At 55.6% G+C, this 19,205-nt stretch overlaps 2 protein-coding genes across 5 annotated transcripts in view; both read right to left on the reverse strand.

Annotated features, from left to right (window-relative positions):
* The window catches only part of SPATS2 (spermatogenesis associated serine rich 2), a 30,756-nt gene extending 18,810 nt beyond the window's left edge, over nt 1-11,946 (reverse strand). The window contains exons 1-2 of one of the 4 annotated variants that reach the window (XM_042796449.1): nt 11,840-11,946; nt 3,056-3,377 (exon numbers count right to left, since the gene is read on the reverse strand). In XM_042796449.1, the coding sequence (XP_042652383.1) occupies nt 3,056-3,080 (25 nt within the window). In that variant the 5' untranslated portion in view covers nt 3,081-3,377; nt 11,840-11,946. Of the gene's footprint in view, nt 1-3,055; nt 3,378-6,914; nt 6,934-8,863; nt 8,959-11,839 lie in introns of those variants that run through there. The other 3 variants (XM_042796451.1, XM_042796448.1, XM_042796450.1) reach the window with 3 other exon arrangements.
* A 793-nt stretch (nt 11,947-12,739) lies between these two features.
* On the reverse strand, nt 12,740-13,921 carry DNAJC22 (DnaJ heat shock protein family (Hsp40) member C22). The gene is made up of 2 exons (XM_033004095.2): nt 13,145-13,921; nt 12,740-12,919 (listed from the first exon to the last, which is right to left on the reverse strand). Exons 1-2 carry the CDS (start codon nt 13,919-13,921, stop codon nt 12,740-12,742), a joined length of 957 nt encoding a protein of 318 aa, XP_032859986.2.
* Between the last annotated feature and the right edge of the window lie 5,284 nt (nt 13,922-19,205).

Consider the following 19,205-nt stretch of genomic DNA (forward strand, 5'->3'; position numbering starts at 1 on the left):
CCTCATACCGCACCCGAGCTCGCTCCCCAGCCAGGATCCGATTTATCAGGTTACAGAACACATGCTCAATACTCGCCTTTGTGCATTTTCAGCGTAATTCACACCAAGTGCTGCCTTGCAGAGTAACTCTGCAACCTCCCGGTTTGCCCATTCTACCAGAAGTTACCTGGACACAGACTGAACTAATAGCCTGCAACCATGCCAAGCAGCAAGGCCTTGTTTCTTGCAGAGCAGCATCTTCTGCTGGGTTGATGCGTTGTTAAACAAAGTACGAGCTTAAAAACAATTTTTCCTCACACTTGGGGTTTCTGTAAAGGCTCTGGCGTGCAGGCTCCCTGCTGCTTAGCACCGCTCCAGCCTAATCCCTCCCTTCCCAGCAACTGATACCAAAGACCTTTCACCTTTTCCAAATTCACACAGGGCAATTTTCCATCAATTGAAATGGCTCCTCGATGTATTGAGATGAGTAGGAACCCGAATGCTGTTTTATTCAGGAACCTGGCATGCCTAAAACCGTGGCTGATGTCCGATGGAAACAAGATTTATGTGATTGCTTTGTATCCTGGGGTCACCAGTCACTCCTGAGCCTGGTGGCTGCTTTCACTCAAATCAATTAATCGAGTCAGGAGGGGGGATGAGAGGGAGTGCACACACTGCGTGTTGGGGGAAAACGGAAGCACTAAGAATCCAAGATCACTTCAGACAGCAGAAAACCAACAAACCTGCTAGACCCTGGGGAAGTATTTATTTAGAGATCTGGCATCACTGAGACTACCTTTCCTTCGAATTTCTAAATTACCCCTTATAGAATATACTAAAGCTGAAATGAGCCAGCCAGTATAACCCAGACATGGACCTATATGTGGATGCACGCATTTGGATTTTGAATAGGGATAATTACATGACTGGTTTACAGATCGAACTGTTTTCTCCTCAGCATAGATCTTTTGAGTAAAGAGTTATTTACAGCCAGTAATATTCAGCAGTAGAACATGATTTTGTGCCCAAACTTTGCATGTACATTTTCACAAGACTTAAAAATACCCTTCTGGACAGCTCAGATGTTCACTCTGTTCTGTGGCACTTTTAAGAAGAAACAGGTGGGCTTCTGATTCGGTTTCAGAAGTGCTGCATTATTAAAAATAGGTCTGTCTCGTTCCCTCTCTCACCAAGCTTCTCACCAGCCCTTTGTTACACTGCAAAGGGGTTTTGTTTTGCTTTCAGAAAGAAAGAGAAACTGAAAAGACATTCCTTACCTGGCCAATGTACACTCCTTTACAGAGGACTGGAAAATATTTGTTGACTACATTAACATTCTAGAGCAGCAGAAAAGTAGTAATTGAAAATTCAATCACAGTCCAAACAGGACAGGGCACAGCCAGAAGAGTCTGCAGCTTTAACTCTCACCTTCCCTTATGTCCACATTGCCACTGCAACGCAGGCTGGAGATGAGCCTGCTTAACAAAGCAGGGCGTATTTTATATCCCCGGTGGCAGAGCGAATTAAAGCCTACTCTGCATTCCTGCTCGGTGTCAAATATTTATGTCCAAGATCCCTTTACTTTTCTTTAGGAACCCAATACATGCCAGCACTTCCCAGCGGGTTCTCTCTCCAACACACTCTGCCGAACCACACCGAGAGCAGCAATTGTGCCGTCTTTCTCATTCAGCTGGGGATTTGCCAAACCCCTGAATTCCCTCAGAGTAACTGCTTCCCGTGTTTCCCCCCAGTTGTCTCCTACAGATTTCTCTTGCCATTCCCCTACTCAGCCCCATTAATTCTCTTCTGCTGTTTCAAGGTGTGTTTTTCTCTCCACATGAACTCAGCACCAACAAATGCCGGGCTCTGTTTCCAGCATCAGAGACGTCGATTTCTTAATGACTTGTACCAAGGCTTCCAAGAGCACAGATACAAATACAGTGTTTTAAAAATCACTCAAAAATTATCCTAGACAATAATTTCCATAACTGTTACTAATTGCTTTGAATCATGTATGGATCTAGCTGTCAAAGGACGGCTGGGCTCCTTAGGTAGATGCCGTTTCTACGCCAAAGCTGCCAGGAAAAAAAAAAATAAAAAAATCTACAGAGAACAAAAGCTCTTCTCTTGAGGTAGAGGACATGAATTGTCAAACCCATTCGTCTTAAATTATTAATTAGTAGTCGGTTCAAATAAAAAGAGAACCGTAACCCTCAACCCCCCTTTCTTCCCCCACCATACACACGCTTCGGAATTAATGTTTCACACACGACAAATAAGATCCCTCCCTGAAATAAGCTGCTTGACGCCAGAACGGCTTTGCCACTTAACATACAATGGCAGAAAAAGGAAAACCAGCCTGTGCATCTGAAGACAAAGCAGGGGGGAAAGCTTCTCACAAACTTGCTCGTTGCCCTTCCGTACCTATCTCGAAGGAAGAAGATTCAAATAGGTCTGGTTTGAGTCACATCCCCGCCAGCGAGGACCTGAGCTGAGCCATCTCACCCCAGTTTGATGGCTTGTTCCTTAACTGGGTTCCCGGCAAGCGGCTGCCACAGGCAGGACAAGCAAACCCAAGAGAAGCCTGCCCCGAAACCCCGGCGTCCACAGGGCACGCGGAGCGTCTGAGGGGGAGCAGACTAAGCTTTGGTAGAGTTAATCCCACAAGGGACCCAGACACCACTCAAATCCATCCTGGCCGTACCCAGCGAGGGGAGGTCACACACCAACCAGGGCCCCCAGTAAAATCAAAAAGTTTAGCTCGGCAACTTTTCAACTACTAAATAATATTTTTTTCTCCTGTTGCCTGACTGTGAAAGTGATGCAACAGTAACATTAGACAGGAACTCGTGAAATCAGAACTGTCCAGCTGGACAACTGAAATGCTACTAAAAATGTCGCAAAACCCAACAGGTTACACGATGTCACTAAGATAGTGACAGTAAGCTGTCAAGTCACACTAGCAGCCTTGAAAGGAGTATAGCAAAAGCAATTAACCCCTTTCCTAATTGATAACTTTGGAATCAATAGTGCTGTTTATTGGCATTTGATTATATCACGTTCACATGCACCTTACCTTTTGTATTTTGTTTTTTAGACATCTCAGCGTGTTTGCTCTAATGTCCGGCTATACAGGAGGGGGGAAAAAATTGAGTCCTCGCCCTTGAGCAACGTAGCTGGCAGTTGCAATTCACACACCGCCTTGTATCAATGCGGGAAGCGGCAGATATCTGGTTTGGGATGGCAAAATCCCAGCTGCGAGGGCAAACGGGGTCTGGAGTTGTCAAAAATCTGCTGACAGGCCAGCAGAGCACTACAGCTCCTTCCTCTGAAAAGCAACTTCTTGTCACGAAGCCTGACTGCAGCAGTTGGTATCGGTCTTTCGGTCTTTTCAGGTTCTGAAAAAGAAAAAAAAAAAAAGAGGAAATAAGAAAATTGCTACTGTACTAGCCAAGGCATACCCCAAGCCTCCCAGCTTGTCAGAGCCATCTTGCTCATGCTTTTTAAGAGTAAAATTTGTATTTTGTTTAAAGGTGGGGTGAAAGAACTAGCCAGAAAAAAAAGAACATTAAATATAAAGCAACAAGATCCCTACAGAAGACTTGGTACAGTTCAACAGGCTTAATTCCAAGCTACTGTAAGACACTGTCACTTAAGCATCCAAGCAGCAGAACCAGGGTTAGAACCTGCCATAAAAAAGCCATTTACACAAACGCCAGCATTTGTGGATGCAAGAGCCCTTGGACAAAGCGGACCGAGAGCGTAGCTCCTGTGCTCGGTGACAACACTCATCACAGCCCGAACTCTTAGATCTCTCGTGTTAATGCAACCAGTATTCCAGGGAAGGCAAAATTCATTTGGCTGCCAGCACCCAAAAGCATACAAATTTTAAACATTTTCTCTGCTTTCTTTCAACAGAACACAAAACACAAGCCTCCCCCACTGAGGTGGTGCAGGGGCAGCTCTGTGTGGCATTACATACGTGTATTTTCCTGGTGCTCCCAGAGCTCCTGATTTAAGGAGCCACTGTGAGCTGGGGCGGCAGGCACCACATCAAGTACGGTGACAGGTTAAACAAAGAACAACAGGATACACAAGGTAAGGAAACAATAGAGACCTCTCTGCCACAGCAAACCCGCCTAACCCCTAGGAAGGATCTGGCCCCCGTCACAAAACCTCAAAGCCGTATTCACACTGGAGTGAGAAAACACACAAAAATTGACATTTCAGTATGGAAAATGCAGGTAACTGAAAATGCAAAATATTTTAGCAAACATCAGGAGACCTTGTACATTTTAGCAAAACCCACACGCCCTTGAAAATGAAATGACAGCACTGAGAAACACGCATCTAATTTGCTCCAGAATTAATTAGAAGTTCAACTCCCGCCCACCCCGACGAGGAGGATTATTTCTAGGGATATGGTTTACAAGTCTGAGGAATGCAGCAATGCTCCTGCAACACAAGAACCTGCAATGCTGCCCCAGGATTCATCGCCAGGATCCTAATGAGCCTATTTTGATTTAAAAATAGACATTTTCTATCATTAGAATTCTCCTTTATTAGCTACAGAGGAGTTCAAAACTTATTTCCAACCAGTGACCCTAGCAATCTAAATCTGAGACAGAGTCGACGCTCGCTGGCTGCACAAAAAAAGCCTGTGCAAAAGAATTTTTTACCTGCAAAGTCCCAAATGAGAGGTGGTTACAAACTCCTGCCTCGCCGCCTTCAGCTCTCCAAATTAAATGCCTTCATTCGCTTTGATGCCTCGAGGCACTAAATATCACCTCATAAAATCTGTGGCATTTGAAACTCTGCTCAAAAACACAGAAGCCGGAGAATTTAGTGAAGGATTAGGCTGCTGTATCAGGATGTGAGCGGCCCCCGAGCTCGACGCCTGGAGACTGCCGGCAGGTCGAGCTCCGAGCTGTGCCGGCCGTGCGAGCGTGGCTGCTGTGCCTTGGTTTGCTCGATTACACCCAAGTTTCACTTCCCTGCCTGACTGCTTTGTGTCCTCGACCAGGAAACGCTCCGCAGGCAGCGCAGCCATCCAGCTGCCGGGAACCTCTGGCACCTCCTGTGATTTTGAGATAATGCGGGGTTGCTGAGAAGGAAAGTGCTCACGCACTGACCTATGATACCAGAGTTAAATGCCTTCTGGATATATATATTGCTCAGAGTTTTAAAAACAAACAAACAAAAAATAAAACAAAACTGTGCTTTAGAATCATCTTTATAATTTCATTTTTTAAATAAAGAGAAGCATGCTTTGATCCGGAGGGAGCGCGGAATTACACAGGTGCTGACAAAAACCCGTAACATCACGCTTGCGAGTACTTTACATGAACTCCCTCAAGTTGCCTCAAACTTAATTCATGAAACAAAGCAACACTTAAAAACTGCCTCTGCACGTGCACCCCCAAAAAGCAAATAACTGCAAGAACAATTGGTTCAGACAAAGTCTAGAAACAAGCTGTAAAAAAACAGAAGTTGCCAGTAAAGAAGTTATCATGAAATCTCAAAAAGCCTGAAAAACACTACACCTTATCACCCAATAAATATACTTTTACCCACTTCAAAGAAGAAAAATAAACAGTAATTAAGTCTTGGGGGGAAAACAAACAACATACAGCAGGTTCTGAAGTACTCTTTGGCAAGCTAAATTCTAAGCACAAAAATAATGGACTGGAAACAAAACCCCACTGATATATCTGATGAGTATAAAATGGCAAATCTTTACTCCTTGATGATGCAATTAATATTTCATCCGATATACCCAGTGGTAAGAATCTAGAGCCAGACAGCCAAAAGCAGCTCTGGCTCACGTCAGAATTGGGGTTCAGGCTGCGTGACCTGCCTTTAGCTCGGCGTCTCTACAGCAGATCTGCTGGAAATTTCAACACGGCTCTTAGCTGGGAACCTTAAACCGATTGGCGCGAGAGGGCTGTAAAACACACACACACGTTTTTAAAACCCAAGTGGAAATTTCAAGACTGGCAAAATAGCAAAGGTTAATTTAAGTTCAAATAAACTCATTACAGGCAGAGAGCTCCTTCAGATAAGGACAATATAAGGCTTATATAGTGCACCGTATGTATCTATAGAAACAGTAAAGCATCCATACAAAAATGTCAAGAAATCTACCTGCAGGATTAAAATAAAATATTGCAGTTATAACAGAACTGACAGGGGAGCAATATAACCCACAGAAACCAAACTCCCTCCTGCTACGGACAGAGCAACCAAACTCCTCCCAGAGCAGCCAGTGTTGAGCTGACAACACAAAACTTTTCCAATACACACTAGAAATGCACATTATTGTTAAATGCACAAATATCAGCGTATTCTCTCTAATTTAGAAAGAAGGAAAACATTCAAAATTTTACAGACATCAAGTCAAAAAAGAAACTACTTCTAAATCCCCCACCCGTGGTGTAAGCTTGCCGTGTTATTCTTGCTCTGTCTAGACGGATTATTTCAGCAAACTTTCGGAACTCGATAGCTCCCTACTTGAAGGAAAAGATGATAAACAGTGAGAAATTCGTCTGGATTTTTTTATTAGTCTACGGAAGATGCTTTTGCTGAGAAACCTGGAGTTCTGAAGAATAAACAAATCTGCTCCTTGGGAGGGTTTTCACCAGTGTTGTTTTGGGACTGCGGGCAGGCAGCACCGTGGGCTGTCCCCAGCCTCCCCCTCACGCCCAGCTGGAGCATAATTCACGCTGTACAGTAGCATCTGGCTAATTGGCTTTTGAGTTAAGTAGTCCCTTACCAACCTATCTTAATCTTGTTGATCAAGCACGTAAGAGTCGTCTCTGTGAGTACACACAACAGCATTTCAGTGGAATAAATTGTCCTGTTTGTAATTTATAATCATTGTCAAATAAAAATCCATTTTCCAAGACTCCGGCACCACAGAGGACCCGGGTATTTACCTACAGCGCTGGGCCCCCGCTCCGCAACGCGCTCACACAAGAAGGGAATTAACTCAGTTTTATAGCATGTCCTGAAAAAAAAAAAAAAAAAAAAAAAAAAAGAAAAAAAAAAAAAAAGCAACAATTGCGCTAGAAATTCAGGAACTTATTCTACCTGTCATGGACCACAACTTGGGAGGAGCAGGTTTGACATGCCCACTGCACACAGACAGCGCCGACACCCCAAATTTCTATTGCCTTCACTGGGTTCTGCCAGTCCAAACTCATTTTTCCCAGACCCCCCACTGAATCCCTGGGGAATTTATGCAGCGCTGAAACACTGAGACTTGGAGTTTTTTTCAGCAAAGACCTGTGAAGTTACAGCAGACCAAAATAAGTCTGTTCATCTCTCATGTTCAACAGATGTCTTGGTCGTTTCTGTTTTGAAGAACTAACTTTTTTGCCCTGAAACAGGCCACCAAACACATCAGGCCGATGCTGTAATCAAAGCCAGGCAGCTTTATTACCCCGCATCAGAAAGGAAGGAAGCACACCGTTGAGCAGCGAGCACAGCACAAGCCCCACTGTAACTTGGGGGGGTTTTTTTCTTTTTTTTTTTTTTTTTATCCCCCCTCAACTCGAGACAGTCGGTTTTCAGAAGTTCCTTCCACCACACAACAGCTGGGCCACAGCAGGCGGGGAAGGAGCCACGCGGCCTCCTCGCCTCTCCCAGCACAGGTCTGGGACAATCCGGCGCCCACAGCCACATCCCTGCCTGCACAAAGCAGCTTCTTTCCCTGCTTTGGACCAGTCCTTCCATGGTACAGGATGAAGGATCATAAAACTGTACAATAAAAAGAACCATTTTAGGATTTAAAAAAATAGTTTCTTAATATCACTCTTGGGGTTTGTTGGTTTTTTTTTTCAGTATTTCCTCAGGAATGAACTGAATATTTAACCTCAGAGATAATTAGCTGTCTATATTCTGTTGAAATCCACACATTTATTGTTCTTTCACCAAATGCATTATGCAGAGCACGACTGAGCATTAGTTATTCTCAAACATCTACCTCTCATAAGCTAATTGTGCATCATTTTGCAGCACAAAGAAGTAAAACTACACATTTCAGATGACAAAACATCCCCCCATCTATTCCGAAGGTGCCACAAAACCCCCGATGGCTGTGTTTACAAATACTTAAACAAGATAAAAGATCAGACCACAGGGGTTTGTGTTCTTCAGGAGGGGGCTACGGGATTCCTGGATGCAGGATTCCTGGTCTGACGCTGTTTTCCATACTCACTTTCCAGATAAACTGGGAATTGCTGGTGGGCTTTCTGACGCTTTACATGCGGAGCAACTCAGCAGGAGCAAAACACTTGGGAGTTGGACACTGAATTTTGCTTTCCTGAAGCAAAGATCTCTTTGCACTTAGTGTTCTGGTCCTCCTTCCCTCCATTCAGAGATTTCTGTAGCCCTTCCTGAGCAGCCTGCGCAGGAGGGAACAGCTGCAATGGCAACTCACACATGTATGTCCGTCCCAGGTCATTTTGCCTGTATCACTACCATTTTTAGATTGTATTTGTGATCTGGAAGAGTCTCAGGGACTTGACAAGAGTTTTCATATTCAAGTGGATAAACACATGTCTTTTAGATTTAAGTTTCACTTTTTATCAAAGTACCTAAAAATCAGAAGCTTTTGGAAAAGGAAAAAATAATGGCAAATACAGCAGGTTCATTGCCCAACATTCACTGCCCAACTTTAAGCAGTGAAAACATCCTTCATCTCCCCAAATTTAAATGGGGTGAATTGGATTACTGTAGTCCTACTAGAAACCTTCCCTCAGCTTTTTCCTTGATTATAGCTAATCTCCAGGTCTGATATCCCAAGACAGAGCTTGAAAATATCATTAAAAACAAGCCCTATATTTTAATTGCTAGATCTACTATTTTTTTTAAAATGCAGTACCGATATATCCTCTTCAGATTCCAAATCACCTTTAGAGCTCCTTTGTCCTGAATCCAACAAGAATCTTCTGCTTAGGGGTTGCATGGCCCAGAAAAATCATAAAATATTTAAATGCCCCTTGAAGAGTAAGCTACAATTAAAAAAAAAAAAAAAACCTTCTGCATTAGTCAATCCCTGCAAGAGGAGTTTAGTCTGGCAAACTTGAAACGACAGTAGCCTCAGCAGACACTGCTGTGGCCACGTATATGTGATATACAGCAAAACAGCCACTGAACCCAGCTTCCATGCGGATCAAGAGTTGAGACAGGCTGCATGCACTTCGCTGGCCCCACGCACACAAACTACGTTATTGACAGAGTATTGCAGTAAAGGAAATAAATAAACACAAGGCCCCAAGCACCGAGTGCTTAGAGCAACACCGTGGGACAGCAGGAGAGTGAGAGGGACCCCAGTGACGCCTCAGCAGGCCCTCCCGGGCCAGCAGTACTGAGGGAGGGGAGACGCTGCAGCGCTGTCAGACCCCCGCTTCTGCCCCCCCACCTTTCAGGGGGTAGCGCCAACGCCGATGCAGGTTTTTCTGGGGAGATTCCGCCTCTAATCCTCAACCCAAGCACAGATCAGGCTGCGCTCCCACACTCTGTCTCCCCAGGGCGGGCTACGAGGGATGCCAGGAGCTCGGTGCCAGCCATAGTCATGAGGAATTAGGGGACTCTCACCCCAAACACCGCTGCCCGCTGCCCTTTCTGCTCTACCAGACCTCCCACCGGTCCCAAAATCTCCCGGATTCAGGCCTATACTCCAGCCAGACTGCGTAACAGGGCACCCCCAGCTTGTGTGAGCAAGTCCTGCTTAAAAATCCCGAAGTCCCAGAGCCAAACAGTACGTGAAAACACTCCACACCCCCTGCCTGTAACTTTCGAGGCAAAAGGCCTCAAGATCTGCAACACCTCCAAAGAAAGACGTGGCAGCCAGAGCTTTCCAATGGCAGCATCCAGCGGGAAGCACAGCGCAAAGTTAGTGAGAAGTAATCATTCTACAAAGCTCAAAATCATGAAAACAGCCACCAGACTCTGGCGGGACACTGAAGCGGATCCCACGGTAGTTGGCAGGGGAATTTTTTGTCCATTGTTCCAAGTTTACCTCCCATCAGTTAACAAAGGCTCCACACAGAAGCTTTTGTTTCTGTTTCCTCAAGCTCCTCTGATGGCCCGATGATGGCAAACTGCTTTGCAAGAGAATTGATCTGACCATCACCCCTCCATCACCCCTGTCACCCCTCCATCACCCCTGACACCCCTCCATCACCCCTGACACCCCTCCATCACCCCTGGCAGAGGAACATTATACCCAGGGAGGGCAATTACCACAGGAGAAATATTAAGGCACCCTCAGAAGGAAATCCCACATCCCATACAGGATTTTCTCCCCTCTCCAAACTGAACAAAATCCTATTCTTCGCCTTCCTTCCTATGCAACCGCGGCATAGGGCCTGTCTCTGCGGGGAAGCAGGCTTCACAACTTCTCTGCAACAGCTCCCTCTGCGGATACATTAACGCCTATTTCTGCTCACTCAGGAAGCTGATCATCAAGCACAAAACAAGAACAGCACCGATGAGCACCCACGGGGGGGAAAAGAGTGGGGGGGAAGCCACCTTCTAACTCATGCTGGCTCACTTTCTCACGGAGAAAATCCTGAGTGAATGGGGCGAGGGGGGGAAGTCAAGCTTTAGGTGTGCTAAGATCAGAACCCTGGGGAGGTATGGGGGGAAGAAAAATAACATTTCCCTCTTTGCAACCCAGCCTGCTTTCCACCACCCTAATTAGTTAATTATTTGTGTGACAGTAACAACCAAAGGCCACAGAGCAGGATCTCCAGGCACGCCGGGAGAGGATTCCTGCCCCTGGGATTTACGAGCTGGGCCGGTGCAGGAGAGGCACGGCGGAGGCAGGGAGGAAGGACAGCGGGTGGAAGCAATGGGTGAGCTGGGCTGTGTACGTGCACTGTCTGCGGCATAAATAATGTATTAACACCCCTGACTGTCCACTCCCCGTCAGCCATGCTGGCCCCACACTCCCACGGTCCCCCCTGCCCCCCTTTACCCCATTAAAACCCTTCTGCTCCACTCAGCCCAACCCACAAACCCTCTTCTACAGCCACCCCTGGGTCCCCCACTGGCACCCCTGCCCACCACCCCACTGGCCCACTCCCCCCCTATCCCCTCCCCATCGCGGGGGGGTGGGGAAGGGGTGCTACTCCTCCCCATGCCCCTCCAGTACCCAGGCCCTCTCCCAGTCCCCCATCACTATCATCCTTCCCTCCCAAACCACCCCAAACGCCTCACCCCGCACAGAGCACCCCCTTCCCCACACAGCACCCCTTGGGCTTCCCCCATTTCTCCGCAGGCTGTTCCTTCCCTCACAGAGCTCCCCCAGCTTCCCCACAAAAGACCCCTCATCCCCCTCCCCAAGGCCCCTCAGCCCCCCCCAAACCCCTCACAACGTCTCTCCAACCCCCCCAAACCCCTCACAAGGCCCTCAGCCCCCTCAAACCCCCTCACAAGGCCCCTCAGCCCCCCCAAACCCCCCCACAAGGCCCTTCAGCTCCCACAAAACCCCTCACAAGGCCCTTCCGACCCCCCCCAATCTCTCACAAGGCCCCTCAGCCCCCCCAAACCCCCTCACAAGGACCTTCCGACCTCCCCATTTCCCCTCACAAGGCCCCTCAGCCCCCTCAAACTCCCTCACAAGGCCCCTCAGTCCCCCCAAACCCCCTCACAAGGGCCTTCCGACCCCCTCGTGCCCCCTCACAAGGCCCCTCAGCCCCCCCATTACCCCTCACAAGGCCCCTCAGCCCCCCCACCCCCCCTCACAAGGCCCCTCCCGGCCCGGCCCCCGGCTGCGCCCTCCCCCACCCCTCGCCCCCGCCCCCTCCCCGCGTTGGCCCGGCCCCGCAGCCCCCGGCCGCCCCGCACTCACCGGCCGTGGCGGTGGGGGCCCGTCCGCCGCGCCCCCCCCTCACCTCAGGCCGCCGCGATGCACCGGGGAGGGGGGCGGGGGCCGCGGCCCGGCAGGAGCCCTCACGCCGCGCCCAGCCAATCGGAGCGAGGCTCACCGCTCGGCAGCCAATGGCGACGCGCGGCCGCCGCACCGCTCCCGCCCTCCTGGAGGACTGCGCCAATGAGAAGGCGAGGAAGGCCCGGCTCGGCCCGCCCTCCTTCCTCTCCAGCCATTCAGATGCGACGCGGGGGCCGGGCGGAGCGCTCCTGGCCAATGAGGGGGCAGGGCGCAGCCCCTGGGCGCGCGGGGGCCAGGAGCGGCTCGCGGAGGGCGGCATCCCGCCAGCCAATGGCGAAGCGGCCCAGCCGACGCGCTGTGAAAACCCCGCCCCCTCCCGCCGCCGGCGTGCGGGGAGGGAGTGGCCAACCACCGCCGAGAACCAATCGAATCCCGCGGTGCCGAAGCTCCGCCTCCCCGCCCCCGCGAGGGGCGGGGCGGGGCGGGGCGGCGGGTGCCGAACGTGGACGGAAACTGCCGAGAGCCACCGCCCTGCGGCGGAAACGCCCGAGTGCCCTCCGGGAAAGGCCGAGCTCTGCGTTCCGCGGGTTCGCGGCTCCTCTCCGCCTTAACTGCTCCCCCCGCACCCCCCCCAACCTCGCCCCGCGGTGGCACCGGCGCCGTGCAAAGGCCTGGCAGCTGCCTCGTGCAATGCTTTGCACAAGCCCACGTGCAACAGTTCACTCCCCCCATTGCTTTGCAGCCATCCCTGGTTTATCAACGGTTTATCGCCAGGCCCGGCCGCGCCGAGCGAAGGAACGAACAAGCGGCAAGAGGGAAACGTCGTGTTTACAAATCCTAACCCCCCGCCCCCGGCTCTTGTCACCCCCCCGCTGCTCGCCGGGCCCCCGCCAGCTCCTCGTAGGCTTCCTGCAGCTCAATGAAGCGCCTCTCGGCCTCCTCAGCCCGGTGCCGGTTGTGGTCCGGGTGCCAAACCTTCACCAGCTCCCGGTAGCTCCGGTGCACATCCTCAGCAGAGGAGCCAGCTGGGATTCCCAGGACCTGGGGCGAGAGGGACACGCTGGGGTGGGCTGGGGGGGGACCCTCTCAGGGCCATGCAGGGGGGTTGCATGTGCCTTCAGCAGCTGGGAGGTGGTGTTCCCAAAAAGGGTGGGTGCCCCCCCTCCCCACTCCAAGGCAGGGGAGCAGCTAAACCCCATGGATCCCCCCCCAGCACAGCACACCCCCCCCTTCCCTCCCCGGGGTGCCCAGCGCCGCATCCTGCACCTCGTACGCCTGCTGCTGCCGCTCGGTCCAGCCACTCAGTTGGAAGCCGGTGCCGCGCTCCTGAGCCGAGGAGCCACCGGTGAAGCCCAGGAGCCCTGCCAGCAGCTGGCCGGCGCGGAGGGGCAGGAGCAGGAGCTCGGTGGCAGCCCGGAGCGGGGCCAGGAGGGTGCCCAGCACCCTGGCAGCTCCGCAGAGCCCGCAGCAGCTGAGCGGGGCGGCAAAAGCCAGGCACGCCAGCCCGAGGTGGTAGAGCCGGGCGGAGAGCCGGGGCTGGGGCATCCCCCGTGGCTTGTAGCGTCGGTGCCGCTGGGCGACGATGCTGGCGGCCAGGCTGGCGGGCAGCACCGCCAGCACCCGGCCCTGGAAGAGGAGCGAGGCGAGGAAGGCTGCAGCCAGGATGCCAGGTGCCTCCGCCGTCTGGTCCCCCACCGAGGAGACCAGATGAACCCCCAGCCCCACAGCCAAGGGTTGTGCCAGCAGCGCAGGCACCCAGGGCAGCCCCAGGGCTGCCACCAGCCCAAAATACGTCCCCACTGTCACCTGCCCCGCCAAGCGCAGGGGGCTGAGGGCCGGCACGGTCCCACCGCGGTCCCCAGGCACCCTGACCCCGTTGGCAGCAGCCACCCAGCCAGGGAGGTGCCAAAAATCCCAGAGCCAGCCGCCGCCAAAGCCGCCCAGCGTCAGCATCCAGAGCAGCGCGTGGCTGTCCCGGCCCAGGTAGATGTGGTGCAGCCCCAGCGCCCACAGCCCGTAGGCCACCACCAGCCGCTTGGCCATCGTCCCCCCCCGGTTGTGGCAACCGGCTTGGCGGGGCTGCCCAGGGCTGGGGGGTCACCGTCCTGGCAGGCACCAGCGCAGCCCCGGCATCTGGCTCCTGTGGGATGGACAGTGCAGTCAGGGACCCTGGGTCACGCTGTCACCCCCCCTCTCTGTGCCAGACCCCCTCCAGTGACCTGCATGCCCACCCATGGCCAGTGCATCCCCACCCAGGGTCCCCTGAGCCCACCCAGCACCCTGTGAGCCCACCCAGGGTCCCCTGAGACCACCCAGCACCCTGTGAGCCCACCCAGGGTCCCCTGAGCCCACCCAGGGTCCTCTGTGCCCACCCAGCACCCTGTGAGCCCTCCCAGCACCCTGTGAGCCCTCCCAGGGTCACCTGTGAGCTCATGCAGCACCCTGTGTCCCCACCCAGCACCCTGTGAGCCCACCCAGCACCCCATGTCCCCACCCACGGTCCCAAGTGTCCCCACCCAGGGTCCCCTGAGCCCACCTAGCACCCCATGTCCCCACCCAGCACCCCGTGTACCCACAGCCCCCCCAAACCCCACACCAGCAGGGCTCCAGCCCCCCCAGACCCACCTCTCCCCACGGAGCTCCCGGCAGCACCGCTCCCCCCCCCCCCCGCCAGACTTTGCCCCAGCACGACACCGGGCAAAGGGCACAGCACCGGCATCACCGCGCCGCTGCGGGGGCCTGGGACACACACACACACACACACTGGGTACCCCACCCCAGCACCCCAGCACCCTGTACCCCCCTCCCGGTGTGTGGCCAGCCCCGGCACACTGCACTGCTGAGCATTGGGGTACCCACTGCGTGGCGGCTGTCAGCCAGGTGCAGGGCCCCCCCCGCAGCCTGACACCCCCCCCCCCCGAGCCCCCAGGGACTCGCCGCCCCTGTTTGCTCAGCCCCCGCTGCCGTGTTTGCAGGGATTAACCGGCTGCCGGCCGCCAATTTGGTCTCATCCATTATTAACGGCCCCGCAGCCGCCCTGCGTCGGGGGCTCAGCCCCCGCTAGCGAGGCCCAGGGGGCTGCAAACCCCCCCCCATAACCTCAGCACCCCCCCCTCAGGCAGCGCGGCCAGATGGGCTTTGTGGGTGCATATCCCCCCCCTCCAATTTGCTGAACGGGGACCCCACAGTCCCCCTCCCCAGCCAGGGTACAACTGGGCAAAGCCCTGCTTTTGAGGGGGGGGGGGAGCTGAGAGGTCAGGATGGTGTCTGGGGAGCCCCCCCACCAGCTCTGCTGCCTGTCAGGGTGGGCTGACAGCGCCCTCCCCCCCCCCCCCCGCTGCCCACCCCGCGCCTGGCTGCCTCCCTGACAGCGGGTCCCAGCAGACCCCAGCCCACGCTCCACTGCCCCCGAGCCCTGCACCGGGGGGGGGGCCCAGCCCTGCCAGCCTCGATGAGGGTGGGGAAGTGGGGGCACCCCCCGCTTGGGTGGGCACCGGACCCCTAACTGGATCCCCAGGATGGTGGGGGCCTGTGGTGCTGTGCCCCCCCATTTTGCTGCAGGATGGATGCGGGGGGCGGGGGGGGTGCAGGGGTCTCGCATCGCGATCGATTCCTTTAAGTATCTGGATTTTAAAATGTCAAATCTGCCCACGGCGCGCGGGGCTGGCGATCGATGGGGCGGGGAGGGGCTGGAGCCCCCCCCAGCAGCCTCAGTTCCCCTGGGTGCCCCCCCACACAGGGGGGCAGCGGGCTGCAGAGGAGCCCCTGGGGGGTCATGGGGTGCCCGAGCCTGGGGGAGGGCGGTCCTGGGGGGCTCCCCCAGCCCCCGTGAGTGCTCGTTTGTGGGTGTAATTGGTGCCATTGATCAGCCCCGGCCACCAGCGTTTAAGGCATCGATTTCTGGCGCCTTCCTGAGAATTGAGGCATCTGTCACCTCCCGGGCGCGCGGGGACCGCGGCCGGGGACACGCAGGGACCACGACAGGGGACACGTGGGGACCGTGACAGGGGACACACAGGGATCGTGACAGGGGACACAAGGGGACCATGGCTGGGGACATGCAGGGACCGTGACAATGGACATGAGGGGACCATGACAGGGGACAGCGGGGACCATGGCTGGGGACACGTGGGTGCCCATGGACATGTGTGCCCCAATGCACACACGTGTCTCAATGCACATGTGTCCCAACATACACACACGCCCTGATGCACAAATGTGGCCCAGCACACACACATGTCCTGATGCACACACGTGTCCAAATGCACACACATGTTCCAGCGCACACATGTCTCAGTGCACACGCATGCCCTGATGCACACACATGGGCCAACGCACACACATGGCCCATTGCGCACGTGTCCCAACACACACGTGCCCTGATGCACTCACGTCCCAACGCACACATAAGTCCCAGCACACATGCACGCCCTGATGCACACACATGTCCCAACGCACACGTGTCCCAACACACACACATGCCTGACACCCCCCTCCCAGCAGGAACACGCAGCCCACCCCAACCCCCCCCCCCCCTCCAGCCCGGGCAGAGCATCCCCACGCACAAACCACAACGCACACGCGTGTACGCACGCACACATGGCACCACCGCCCCGTGCACTCGCAGCTGCACCGTGCACGCACACTCACACACACACACACACGTGCACGCCGGGGCTCGGCCGAAGCGGCCGCGGGGATGGGCGAAGGCATCCGGCACCGTCCCGCGTGTCACGCCGGTTGTCACTTTGCTGGTAATTAATGCAAACGCCGGGGCCGGAGTCCCTCTGGACTCGTACATCACTGCCAGCGCCGGCTGCGGCGCGGCCCCGCTCCCCGAGTGCTGTTATTAGGGGAATTTTATATGTATTAGCTGTTGATGCACATTAATACATTAAAAATGTCAGCGGTGGAGGCCAGCTAATTGTCTGATTTAAATGTCTATTTGTCAGCGCCCGGCTCAGGTGGGCATGAGGCGAATCTGCAATGAGGCCCCAGCCCTGCCGGCAAGGGGGGGGGGGGGGCAGCATGGCTTGGGGGGGGGGATGAGGGGGACGGGGACACCCCCAGCACCCCGTGGCAAGGCTGGGGGGGACCCACAGGGCGGGGGGACCCGGGGTGCTGGCACTGGAGGGGGGGACCGGGCAGGTGGCGGGGGGGTGAAGGGGGCCCCCGGTGCCCCGGCCACCCGCTTAATTGCCGCCCGGCCGGGATGGATTTCTCCGCCTGACATCCTCTGCATCCGTAATAAATGCCGCTTGTCCAGAGAATTAATCCGGGCCGGCCTGCAGCCATCCATCTCGGCAGGCGCCGGCACGCTGTGATGGACGGCCCCGCTGCCGGGCCCCCGCCGGTGCGGGGAGGGGGGGGGCACAGCCGGGAGGGGACGTAAATCCCCCCCCCAGGATCCCCCAGCTGCCCCTTCCCAGGGGATACCCCCCCCTCTCCAGCCTGGAGCCAGATGATGGGCTGCCACCCCCTATGGCTGAGACCCTACAGCTCATCACAGCAGTGGCCCAGGTGCAGCCTTGCTCCCCCTCCTCCCCCCCCCCCCAATAAACCCACCCCCCCACCCCAGCACTGCTCAGCGCTGGTGTGATGCTACCCCTGGGTGGGATCAGTGGGACCCCTCCCACCCTGACCCTGTCCCCACCCCGAGCCCCCCACTCACTGTGTCCCCACCCCACAGACCCTTCCAGCACCCTCCCAGCTGCTCCCTCACCAATTAGCAGCAGACACTAACAAGCTGGGGGTGCCCAGGAGGTGCTGAGGCGGGGGGGGGGGGGATGGATGTGGGGTGAGAGCAGGAGGTGACCCGGCCGGGGCTGGAGCTGGGAGTGGAGGGACATGACAGTGGCCCCCCCAGTGCAGGCGATGCTCTGCCTGCCCAGCCACTTCTGCCACCCCAAAAAAACTGGGGGGGGACGACCCAAAGGCCCCTGGGGTGCTGCGACACCGCAGGCTCCATCCAGAGCGGGGGGGGTGATGCTCCCAGCACCGTCCCCCCGGTGCTGGCACATCCCACACCGGGACCCAGCGCCCATTTCACCTCAGCAGCACCGGGATGGCCCGGGGAGTCTCCCCCCCCGCCCCAGCCCGGCCCCACAGGCCCCCCAGCCCCCGCCCCAGCTGCTGGTTTATTGTCGCCCTTCAAGGACAATTTTCATCCAATTTGGGCCGGCCCAGCCGCACCGCGGCCAGGTCCTGTCTGGCACTCAGCACCCGGCCACTCCAGCCCATCGATATTCATTTGCACCCGCCCGGCCCGCGCTGACACACCAAACTGCCCCGCACCCCGGCACGGGGACACGCTGGGCGAAGCTGTGGGGAGACGTGGGGGGACATCCCACGGCGCTGGGGACCGCAAGCCAGCACTGGGGAGCATGAGCCAGTGCTGGGTGCCATGACCCGGCACTGGGTGCCATGCACTGGGTGCTAAGGTCCATAAACCGGCACTGGGTGCCATGCACTGGGTGCTAAGGACCATAAACCGGCACTGGGTGCCATGCGCTGGGTGCTAAGGACCATAAACCGGCACTGGGTGCCATGCGCTGGGTGCTAAGGACCATAAACTGGCACTGGGTGCCATGCACTGGGTGCTAAGGACCATAAACCGGCACTGGGTGCCATGAACCATCATTGGGTGCCATGAACTGGCACTGGGTGCCATGCACCGGGTGCTAAGGTCCATAAACCGGCACTGGGTGCCATGAACCATCATTGGGTGCCATGACCCGGCACTGGGTGCCATGCACTGGGTGCTAAGGTCCATAAACCGGCACTGGGTGCCATGCACTGGGTGCTAAGGACCATAAACCGGCACTGGGTGCCATGCGCTGGGTGCTAAGGACCATAAACCGGCACTGGGTGCCATGAACCATCATTGGGTGCCATGAACTGGCACTGGGTGCCATGCAGCGGGTGCTAAGGACCGTGTGCTGGCACTGGGTGCCATGAACCAGCATTGGGTGCCACGAACCGGCACTGGGTGCCATGAACTGGCACTGGGTGCCACGCAGTGGGTGCTGAGGACCACGCACCAGCACCGGGCTCACACCAGGGTTCAGGAACCGAGCGCCGGGGCCGTGCCAGCACTGAATGCGACCCTGCGGAGCCACTGCATGAGCACGGCGGGTCCCCGGGGGACACGGGGGACAGCTGGTGACCGTGGGGTCCCCGGGTGGCTGCACCGAAGCCCCCCCTCGCCGCGCCGGTGCTGCCAGCCCCGCTGGCTGCCGCGGGGGGGGCGGAGGGGCCGCAGCCTGATGCATTTATTCATGCTCTGCGCCCCGGCACCGCGGCTCCACCGGCTGCCTCCGGCCCCTGC

The sequence above is a fragment of the Tyto alba genome, unplaced genomic scaffold (genome assembly GCF_018691265.1).
Source record: "Tyto alba isolate M040663 unplaced genomic scaffold, T.alba_DEE_v4.0 Super-Scaffold_23, whole genome shotgun sequence".
NCBI lineage: Eukaryota > Metazoa > Chordata > Aves > Strigiformes > Tytonidae > Tyto > Tyto alba.

Bases quoted from the DNA above. Each gene is read 5' to 3' on its own strand.
- DNAJC22 (XM_033004095.2), bottom strand. From the start codon at position 13,921: ATGGCCAAGCGGCTGGTGGTGGCCTACGGGCTGTGGGCGCTGGGGCTG. The intron at 12,920-13,144 runs GTGCAGGATGCG...CTCTCGCCCCAG, and splicing joins GGCAGCAGCAGGCGTACGAG to GTCCTGGGAATCCCAGCTGG.